General features: G+C 41.9%; 1 protein-coding gene across 2 annotated transcripts in view; it reads right to left on the bottom strand.

Moving 5' to 3' along the window:
- XPO1 (exportin 1) overlaps positions 1–11600 on the bottom strand; it is a 96998-nt gene that overhangs the window by 51849 nt on the left and 33549 nt on the right. For both annotated transcript variants that reach the window (XM_073628082.1, XM_073628083.1), the window contains exons 2-3: positions 2329–2460; positions 704–805 (exon numbers count right to left, since the gene is read on the bottom strand). In XM_073628082.1, coding sequence (XP_073484183.1) covers positions 704–805; positions 2329–2454 — 228 coding nt within the window. In that variant the 5' untranslated portion in view covers positions 2455–2460. The remainder of the gene's footprint in view (positions 1–703; positions 806–2328; positions 2461–11600) is intronic.

Below are 11600 nucleotides of genomic sequence, written 5' to 3'. Positions count from 1 at the left end.
TCACAGTTCCATACTGAGTAATTGATGCCAACAAGATAATCTAAATTAGCCAAAGTGCATACCTAGGTTCCAATTTAACAATTATTTTAACAGGTAAAAAACTCACATGTTAACAAAGCAACAGGGACAGCCAAATTACACATTTAAAAAGGAAAATTGAACGTTCAACAGTCAAAATGTATATTTAATACAAAAAGTTCTGTTCTTATAAAATATAGTATAATATTTGGGGTATCTACCCAGCAGACAAGGTATACACTAGCTCTCACAGCCCTCCTGAAAAGTGCTTGATTATAAAGCTCTCTCACTTTACAGATTTTTCCAGGAGGAAGCTCCAAACATCTACCCCATTCAGGATGTATGAGGTACTAAGCTAGAAGTTTAACTAAAAATACACTTCCCTTTTCTGCACTTGACCTAAACCCCAATTAAGAATCTGAAGTTCTATGAGTGACAAATATCAATGTGCAACTTAATCGACTTTGTTTTATCAATTTATCCTAAAATTAAAAATAGAACTGTTTGAATTTTTTCAACAAATGCAGCAAGGGAAACTATTCTTTATTTAAAAAAAAGAAAAGAAAAAAAAAACAAAAAAAACAAACAAATGGGCAAATGTGTACTTTCCTCAAAGTTTATAGACCAAGAATAAAGTGGGTGGGGAGGGCAAGAGGTGTGAGTTGAGCTGAACATGTGTGCTTACTTTGGTGTTCATATTCTGTGAGAACTCAAGAATTGTGTCAACTCTTGTCCAGGCATCAGGATGCTCTTTTAAATGGGTCAGTACTTCCTGTGCCATTCTCTGCTGCAAGAAAAAATATTATATACAAGTCACACACAAATTTGTCAGGACTATAAAATATACTGCTAAATTGTTTTACTTCTCAAGGACCTTCAAAATGGTGTAAATTAGCATGTGGGTTGGCCAATCCATGAAAAAAATAAATAAAAAAAAACACCCCTTAATACAGAAATTAGCCCTGGCTCACACCAGGGCGGCCTTGATGTGTGGCTTCATTTAACAGAAGCAAATACAAGTTGCCATGAAATTGCAGAATAGTACAGGGACCTTTTTTCAAAGTCGCTGCAGATAGGGTGCAGCTTGTCATGCGATTTTGAACTGTCAAATTGCATGAGAAATCGCACTGGTGTAAACCAGTGCTTAGTGTCTGAATGGATATATGATATTATAGGGCACATTACTGTAAAACCAATAGTTTGATTTTGGTACATGCAAAACACTAAAATCTTGACTGCCAACTAGGACAGTGCTATCATCTTCTAATGAAATTAATTCACAACAACACTGGCTGCAAAAATCAATGAAACCCCTCAGAGAGGACCATCTGAAAGATTTAATGCAAACACTGAAATTGCAAGTTACAAATTGTGCATACATATTTGCTCAACTGTGTTACCTTTTACATTAACCATTTTTCATAACCTGCATGCCGTGATGAAGGCGGTACTACCACCTAGGGTAGTAATCTATTTGGTGAATGGTTCATGGAATACAAAGCGTTCTATTAATGAGCAAGGGCCTGGAGCTTTTTTTTTTTTTTTTTTTTTTAATTATAACCTAATAAGGGTCTATTTTTTTTACTTCAACTTATTATCTTCACCAGGGGGATTATCAGCCACTTTGATAAGATCAAGTGGCGTTATAGCTGCCTGAATCACGTTTACTATGAGAGGATTGGGCTCTAAAATGTAAAAATCTCATGGTTGTTCTTGCAGCCATGTGCTTATTTACAATCTCTTTCAACCCCTGCCTTAATAGTTATGGCAGTGGTAATAAGTTAAATTGAGTTAAAGGATATCTGTAGAAACAAAATAAGGCAATAAGTCTATGCCAAGCACCTGCGCGCTACCTTGCAAACAAGGACAGGTTAGCAGTATTTTTTGTAAAGACACACTATTTAGAGCCTTTTGCAAAGCTGCTCCTGTAACTTGTTACTGGTCCTGTCCACAAGGGGCAGTATATCATTCTGTAAGAGCCAGCCTAAGACAAACTGCACCCACTTGTCTGAAGTTCGCAGACACAGCCAATGCAAAATTACAGGAGTAGCGTTGCCCAGACTGCAGTGCTCACTGTAAAAAGTTATTGTTGGACTCACAATCCTAATATACAGCAAGCAAGCCATCCTTTATTCCCTGCAGTTATCACAAGACAAGTGAAGATAAAATGTTTCCATCAATGTTCACAGTACATCTGCGTGACAAAGTCAGCCTCCATGTTGATAACTGATTTACAGCTAAAAGCAGAAAACTATACCATTGCTTTATGTAATTTATACAGACTGTAATAGATAAACAAAGCATAACTACCTGAGCTCCTTCTCCATGGTATAAGCAATTCACGACATTGTCCAAAAGGTTGATGTCCAACTTCTGGCTGAAATCCAGCAGCTGTCGAGCTGCATGGTCTGCTAACATGGTCATAATTGCTGGCATAGATTACTGAAAATACAACACATTTTTGAATTATAGAAAATCAAGAATATTTAGACGTAAATTTTAGGTTTCACACTGAGGCAACAAAACTAAATCACTCAAATACAGATAAGGCCAGGTGGCACCAAATTACCTTTAGAATACCTTTAGATAGTTTTGATATGACGACACAGGAACATACATCTACAATGCTCAAAATTTGTATGATTACCCTATGATACATGAATAATAAAGAGCACCACTTCAATAAATTAACCGCCTTGTGTTTGTACATCGATCTGTACGTTTTTGCAGTGGGTACCGGGCTTTACAATGGTCTAGCACTCAAAAGAGCAGAAAGCTGCTGCAGACGTGTGTGGGCACCTCTTGGTGTCTGCCTTTTATTCGAGGTACACCGAAATTTTGGTACTGAAACCTAAACAAAAAAATGCAGGATGCACTTAGCCAAAAAGAACAGTTTCGAAAATAAATACAATTAAAATATTATATATATATATATATATATAAAAAAAACTTTTTAATATCATAATTTTAAATGAATAGGAATTTATTGGTCGGCCTATATCCGCACCTTTAGCACAAGAAAAGTTTAAGGAAAATGCATCCCTTTAAAATTCTATGTATGCCTCAATTAAAAAAAAAAAAAAAAAAAAAAACGCACCTCCATTGAAAATGCAGCAAGAACACACCTGTTTGAGTCATGTGACCTATGAAAAACACACCATAAACACAGTAATATCCCACGCATTTTTGGCACCTTTTTCTTTATCTACAAAATTACAAACAATTTTTGGCCGTCGAAATTTTGGTGCATCGCTACCCTTTGTACTTGACAGAAGCTTTTATCTATATGCGGTTTTGGAGGTACTGGCTAAAAAGAACAATCAAATGACTCATTAAGCTTCACTTAGTTGAAGTGCAATATTATGCATTTAATAAGTTGGGAGTTCTAAGTAATTTTCTAGCAAAAAAAAAAATGATTTTAACTTGAAACCAACAATTGTCAGAAAAAGGTTTAGTGTTTAAATGGTTAAACTTTTTTCACTTACACACAGAATGGAAGTCTATTCCATTGACAAATTGTTACAATGTTTATACTTAAGGTAAACTGATAAAGAATGTTTTGATTCTTGGCAGACTGCCCAGTTTTTCTCTCTTTCTTTTGAAAGCTGTGGCTTCAGAAGAGCAGAGAGAATTCTTTGCATAGAAAGAATTGTGAAACACTTTAGTCAAGATCGTGATATCGATTCTTGACGATTAATTGTGCATGCATCTCTCTCGCTCTATATAATTATTATTATTCACGATTTATATAACGCAAACCGTTTACGCAGCGCTTTACAATATATAGGGGGGACAACACAATTACAGTACAATACAAAAGGTACAGAAGGGCCCTGCTCGTAGAGCTTACATTCCAAGGGGATGGGGTGGTGGTACAAAAGGTAATAGCTGCAGAGAATGATTTGGTAGGGATATATCTCTATATCTATCTATACCACATTCCTCACTAGTCAGCTGAGCTCTAGTCTCTGCCCCCCAGCCATGCCATGAACTGAATGTGCGGCTGCGAAGAGGCTGAGTGGGCGGCTGCGGGCTCCATAAACAGCCCAGCTGGGCAGCCGCAAAAAGGCTGGGAGAGTAGTGCGGGCTTCAGGAACAGCCCAGGATTCGGTGACCCCTGGCAAATCATCATTCGACCCACGAGGGGGTCCGGATCCCCAGGTTGAGAACCACTGCCCTAGAGAATAAAATGGCAGTCATTGCCATACTTTTTGTCACACCGTATTTGCGCAGTGCTCTAGCAAGTGCACTTTTTTTGGAAAAAAGACACACTTTTTTGAATAAAAAAGAAAATAAGACAACAGTAAAGTTAGCCCAATTTTTTTTCCCCACGAAAGACGAGGTTACGCCAAATAAATTGATACCCAACATGTCAGGCTTCAAAGTTGCACCCGCTCGAAGAATGGCAACAAACTTTTACCCTTCAAAATCTCCATCTGCGAGGTTTAAAAAAATTCTACATGTTGCAGGTTTTGAGTTACAGAGATCTAACGTGTGGTTTTAACACCGGTTTCATATGCGGCCACTGGGACACCGGGATGGGGTGCGTTTAAAAAATTTTTTCAGCTGAACTCAGGCAGCCCTGGCTGGCGGAGGCAATGGCCATAGCCACATGTCAGTCCACGCTAACGGCTAAAATTGAGGCTGTCCAGCTGGATGTAGACCTCCTGCGACAGGAGATATACAAACTGCAGTCTAGAGTGACCGAGACAGAGCAGAGGGTCAGTACCATGGAGGATGAGGTGATGGAACACTCTGCAGCACTCCTCACCCTTCAGACCAAAGTCAAGGCCCTGGAATACAGGGCTGAAGACTCGAACAGGCATAGGAGGAACAACCTCCGCATCGTGGGTCTGGCCGAAGGAGCGGAGTGGAACCATCCGACTACTTTTGTGGAGGACATGCTGCATTCCCTCCTACCCAACGCACGCCTGTCCCCCCCACTACGTGGTGGAGAGAGCGCACCACGTCCCACTTAAACCAGGGCCACGGGAAACCCACCGAGGACCTTCATACTTCAAGTATTTAATTTCCGGGATAGAAATGAAATTCTCCATGCCTCCCGGGCCCTTGGGGACCCCCACTACCAGAATAACAAACTGCTGATATTCCCCAACTACTCTGTGGAGACACAGAAGCTCTGGAAATCTTTCAACCTGGTGAAGGTGGCACTGAGCGGACACAGAGAAGGCTTTTGAGCAGAAAGTACTCTCCTAATTCGGGTTTTGCCCAAGGTTTATGAATTGGTTGCAGATGCTGTATGCCAACCCGAAAGCCAGGATTCGCACCAATGGCTGCCTCTCAGAGGCATTCACGCTGGGTCGGGGAACACGACAGGGGTGCCCCCTCTACCCAAGACTGTTTGCCCTAGCACTGGAACCCCCAACTATATGGCTTAGAGAGGGTTCAGGGGGATAGTGGTGGGCCCGATTGAGGAAAAACTGTCACTGTATGCGGATGACGCCTTACTCTATCTGGCAGATGCCTCGTCATCCCTTCAAACAGCATTAACCCTATTTAATCAATTTGGCCGCTACTCAGGCACACGTATTAATTGGGACAAATCGGTATTGTTCCCGCTGCACCCCCCGGTTCCCCGAATTACTACACGCACGCAGCTGAAATGGGTGGACGAGTTCACTTGCATAGGCGTTAAAATTAGTAGCAAAACGGAAGAGTATATGGAAAACAATATACAACCCCTTATGTCACAAATGACGGCTAAATGTGCATCCTGGCGTTCTCTCCCTCTAACACCTGTAGGCAGGGTAAACCTGTTGAAAATGATTTATCTGCCAAAATACCTGTACTTCTTCCGAAACACCCCGTCATATATCCAAGACTTTCTTCAGGAGGTTGGAGGGGCTGCCGATTTCCTTTGTGTGAGCTGGGAGACCCCCTAGAGTGGCAAAGCAGATATTGCATCGCCCTATGTCAGGAGGAGGTCTGGCTCCCCCAAACATCCAACTATACTATTGTGCAGCCTTCCTAGTCATGGTGAGATGGTGGTTCTCCTAGCCCAGACAGAACTCGGCAACCACATTGGAAGCGACTATTCTGGGCTCATATGCAGCCTTAAGCAACCTGCTATTCCAAGGACTGAAGGCCATTCCCCTCATGACATCTCTCATGCGGACTACGGTGAGGGTTTGGCAGGAGGCCAGAGTAGTTTATAGAAGACCTGCTCATATCTCCCCACATATGCCTTTATGGGGTAATCCTATGCTACCACACATGAATAGTATCCCGGACCCCTCTGTGGGCTAAAAGGGGGATTCGCCACATTGAAACACATTATACTCAACAGTAGACATGTCTTTTCAGGAACTGAGACCCGTCTCTTGAGTTCAGACACTGATAGTTGTGACGTGCTTTACAATTTACTGAACCTTTGATCCTTGAGTCAGACTCTATTGAGCGCCTCCTGACCTCCAGCGTGACGGGGAAGCCCCTCTCCCCTCTGTACTTATTTATACCCGACGGTTGCTTATGCCACCAAACTGACTAGTTCATGGGATAAGTGGAGGGCAGTTATTCCTTCCCTAGGTGAGGAAGAATGGGAGGAATGCCTTTCCATGTTTATTCCCACCATGATTGGAGCTAAAGACAGATTTGTACAACTTAAGTTCCTTCACAAGGCTTATTATACCCCACAGAAACTGGCCCACATTTACCCTCAACGTGACCCGACTTGCAAAATAAGCAACCAAGAGATAGGCACGTTTTGGCATATGGTCTGGTCCTGTCCCAAACTCTGACCGTATTGGGCGGCTGTAGCCTCCACACTGCGTGAGATATGTGGGACAAGGGTGCAGCTGGATCCTCAGGTTCTACTACTGAGCCATATGGAACATGTAGAAGGGGATAGATATTGCAAACTATGTTTGACCTTCTCCCTGTACTACGCTAGATGGGAAATACTGTTAAAATGGAAGTTGATGGAGCCCCCCACTCACGCCAGAGTTCGGTTAACTCGGTGTTGCCCCTGTGCAGACTCACATATAAAAGCAGACAATGCCCGGGTAAATTTAATAAGGTATGGTCCACTTGGATAGATGCTTGTGGACAATCTTTAAGGTCCCCTTTTGTGCAGTGACGGATAGGCCATTCTCCGCTGGCGCGCCCCCCCCCCCCCTCAAAACTGCTGACGTAAGTGGTAAAAGAAAAAATGTAATCTGATTTTTTATTTAAAATCAATTTTTTTATTGTAATCAAATTTATTTTTTTTGGAGTAAAAATCTATCTAAAGATAGTTTTCTATTTAAGATACATTAATAATTTAGTTTCTTCAGCATAAAATGGAGCTTAGTTATGTAGCGTGAGGCTGTATATCCTGCAATATTTAAATTTTTTTGGTAAGCTCACTCAATAAATGCAAGCAGAGATAACATGCACGGAATTGATGCATTCACACAATTTCACAGTAACCATGAGATAAAGCAAAGTTCAGGAATATCCCTTTATCCCATTGTTTTGCAAATCTATGTACACTGCAAATTGTATAACTGAATCGGTTCCGATATCGTTGTTTACCAACCTGACAGCTTATTATTCTAAATAGGAAACCTTCATTTTGTTTGCAAATAATAAAGATTCTAACTACCAACTAGAATGAGTCCTTACATTTAAAAAGCACCTGTCATTCCAGATCCACCATGGCAGCGCCTGTTGCGGGCATCCACTCGCCTGCTGCCGCCACTTCTCTCACCTTGTTGCATCACTGTCGTATCACCAGCCATCCCATTAAAGTGAACAGGACTGTCAGTGAGTCATAGCGGGTCAAAGGAGGAGCCGCTGCGGGACAGATGACGGTTGCTCTTAAAAAAATTATGATTCAAATCAAGCCTTTTTACCAGTGATTTAAATCGACTTGATATAGATCAAATCCACCCTCTCAGGAACTGGCCTATTTTTGGTCAGCACATACTGCAATCTGTCCAACAGAAGCTGGTCTAATGACTGGCTTTTGTTGAAGAGACATGCCTGAAATCAATCAGGGCTTGCAACCAATGGCTCTGAGTGCTGATCAGTGTATTCTGGTGGGAATGGGGAATCCCCTTATCAGGATACAATAGCACAGCGGGAAGATCACCACACAAACACTGCTTGTGTTGGTACAGCGATATGTTAGTTTTTTCCTCTATTCAACCTGCTGGGTCAAACAAAAAAAAAAAATAAAAAAAAAAATCTTGCAGTATCAAGCCGTGTACACGGATTTAGTCCGTAACAGAGAAGCTTGTATATTTGTCTAACAGGACCCAGTTGATGCTGTCAGGCCTGTAAAACATCTGAAGTCATTAAATTTTGGCAAATTTTTTGATCCCATGGGTACACACCCAGAACTTCTCGGATAACGGGTAACCCACCTCTTTCCACATGTTCCTGTATGCAAAACAAGTTTTGGCTTTAGCTACAGTTTAAATCTGATTGGTTTCCAGGTTCAATACCATTCCCTTTTCCTCTGTACTAGAAATTTGTGCATGATAATAATAATTCGCTACAGAATTAAAAATTCTGCAAGCAACATCATTTTTATAAAATATAATAAATACTGTACATGTTCCAAATGGCTTTACTGTCAGATCAAGCCAACGCTGCTGGCTACAGATTTTAAGCAGACTTGTCTACATATAGCCATTTTTTTATTGATAAGCAGGGAACTTTTGCTGCAATATATTGTACAAATATTTTAGAAGCTGAGAGGTACAGCTTAGGTTGCATTTTAACTGTTTTAACATCTTGCTCCATATGCAGCAGGCCAAAAAACAAGCTGAAATCGATGCCTGTAACTTTAAGTGGAAGATATGATACATGCATACTTTTCAGATATTCATGTGCTAAATATAACCTTAAACAAACAGCTCAGTCACTACAGTAGCGCTTACAATTTAAGCAAAGAAAAACACCAACCAGCATTTACAGATCAAAAAAATAATTACTGTTTAAATTCCACCGATTTTCACTTTACAGGTTGAGGTGGCCTTCCAATACAAACAATATATCAATGCTTTGAAAAGTTAGTAGAGAAAGAAAAAACAAATACCAATGGAAATTAAAATCAAAAGAATTCAAACCAAGCTTTGAGATAGAAAAATGCAATAAATTTAGCAGTTATTGTTCTCCACCCTAAAAAGTTTACACTCACAATTTATAATTATTTGCCTCCTGAAGGGGTACTTGGTTTTGACATGCACCCGCTCCCACTTCCGGGTGACTTCGCCATGTCAAAATCATCCCGAAGTTTGGCCCCCATCCAGGCCATTGAGAAAGCGCAGCCCGCTTTGCGCATGCGCAGTAGAGAACCAGCTGTGAAGCCGCAAAGCTTCACTGCCTATTTCCCTTACCCGAAATGGCGAAGGTAGCACCCGAGAGCCAACTGAAAAAATTGGTTCGGGTGAAGACATCGCTGGATTCGTGGAAAAATAAGTGTCCTAATTTTAACAGTCAGCAGCTCCAGTATTTATAGCTGCTGACTTAATTGTTTCTGACAGAGCCTAGAACTCCTCTTTAAGCTTTAAAATGAAAAACTTATCAGTTCACTACTTCAGATCCTCATTCTAGCCTGGAATATCCTGACCGGCTAGTCTGGTGCCACTTGGAAAAGAAAAGCCAGAGAATGGAATACATCCATAACCAGAGCCCAGGAGTAACTGGCAGACTTATTTCTATGCCTGGATACAAGCGAGTGCAATTTTCACATAAGAAACTTGAAAATGCAAAGGAATGCAAATTTTAAAGCAGCATTATGGCCTAGCTATGATGATACCACTAGGGGCTGTAAAGCTTTTTTTTTTGGTAAAAAAAAAAAAAAAAAAAATTAACACACGTTATAACCTGCTCTATGCAATATACAATGTTTGTCATCATCCCTTCTATAGATGTATAAAGATCATGCCACCGTTTTCACAAATCACTTGAGTAACCTATGTAATCATTGCTGTTTACAAGTCACGTGATGTTTCCCAGGTCTTTCCTGTCCTCAGGGGATTTTCTGAGGAAGGAGTTTCTAGTACTCTGCTAATAAAGAAATCTGTGTCTGCACAGCGTTGATTGGCGCTGTGCCGGATACAGAACATAAAAAAGGCTTTCAGAATAGAGAAGAAAGTGTATTAAAGCTTCATACAAATCTATATTTCAGAGCAAATATAATTTATTTATTTTTTGCAATTAAAGTGGAGTTCCACCCAAAAATGGAACTTCTACTTTTTGGTTTCCTCCCCCCCTCCGGTGTCACATTTGGCACCTTTTAGGGGGGAGGAGGGAGCAGATACCTGTCTAATACAGGTATTTGCTCCCACTTCCTGGCATAGCTCACCGCGGTGCTTGCGGTGACCTACGCCACTTCCGGCGCCTACACTGTCCTCCCCTGCTGTATTCTGTGAGACACAGAACACAGCAGGGACCAGAGAGGACACGCAGCGCGACTCGCGCATGCGCAGTAGGGAACCAGGAAGTGAAGCCACACGGCTTCACTTCCTTACTCCCTTACAGAGGATGGCGGCGGCAGCCGCCAAGAGCCGACGGACGGATCGGCTTCGGCTGCCGACATCGCGGGCTCCCTGCACAGGTAAGTGTCCATATATTAAAAGTCAACAGCTGCAGTATTTGTAGCTGCTGGCTTTTAATATTTTTTTTTCAGCGGACCTCCACTTTAAGTGTAGGTAGAGTTTAGGTTGAAAGACAATAGCTTTCACTTTGTTCATACTGATATAAGCGCTAAAAGAGGCTCTGCCAATCACAGGCTGTGTCACACTCCTCCAGCATGTGTCTATGGTGTGTATGTGCTGGGACTAAGCCGAACATCCTTACTCGCGATGACCGCCGGCCATGAGCAGGAGACACAGAACAGCGACGATCACTTCCCTGTTCTGACAGGAGTGACAGATCGTATGTTCCTATTCGCTAGGAACCATGATCTGTCACTTCCTGTAGTTAGTCCCTCCCAATAACCTCCCAGGCAACACAGTTAACCCCTTCACCGCCCCGTTAACCCCTTCACTGCCAGTGACATTTTTCAAGTAATCAATGCATTTTTAATCGCACTGATCGCTGTATTAACCACTTAACAACCGGCTCATGTACATATACATCGGCAGTTTGAAGATGGATATCTCAGTAACGGCAGCAGCTGCTGCCACAACCGAGGTATCCATCTTTAGAGCCGGCGGTCCTGTTTACGATAATGGTGGTCTCTGCGGCGGATTCGCCGCAAGATCACCTTTATCAGCGGCAGGAGAGGTGCCCCCCCTCCCGCCGCTTACTGGAGCCGTCGGCAGAGGCGATCGGGACCTGTCCGTGGCTGTGTGTGGAGACGAGTGAGGGGAAAATGGCCCCCACCCGTCCCCATACTATAGCAGGGCGGAAGCGACGTCAAAACGTCACTTCCCCCCATACGTCTTAAAAGGCACATTTTTCTGTTGTCATTCTTTCAAATTACAATTTTTTTTTTCATTGCATTTAAGTCCAAATATGAGATCTGAGGTCTTTTTGACCCCAGATCTCATATTTAAGAGGACCTGTCATGCTTTTTTTTTTCTATTACAAGGGATGTTTACATTTTTTTTTTTTTTTTTTTTAAACCG

Source organism: Aquarana catesbeiana, linkage group LG04, assembly GCF_042186555.1.
Source record: "Aquarana catesbeiana isolate 2022-GZ linkage group LG04, ASM4218655v1, whole genome shotgun sequence".
NCBI classification, from domain to species: Eukaryota; Metazoa; Chordata; class Amphibia; order Anura; family Ranidae; genus Aquarana; species Aquarana catesbeiana.
Note: the sequence above shows the minus strand (reverse complement) of the source record. Positions and strands in the feature narration are given on the sequence as shown.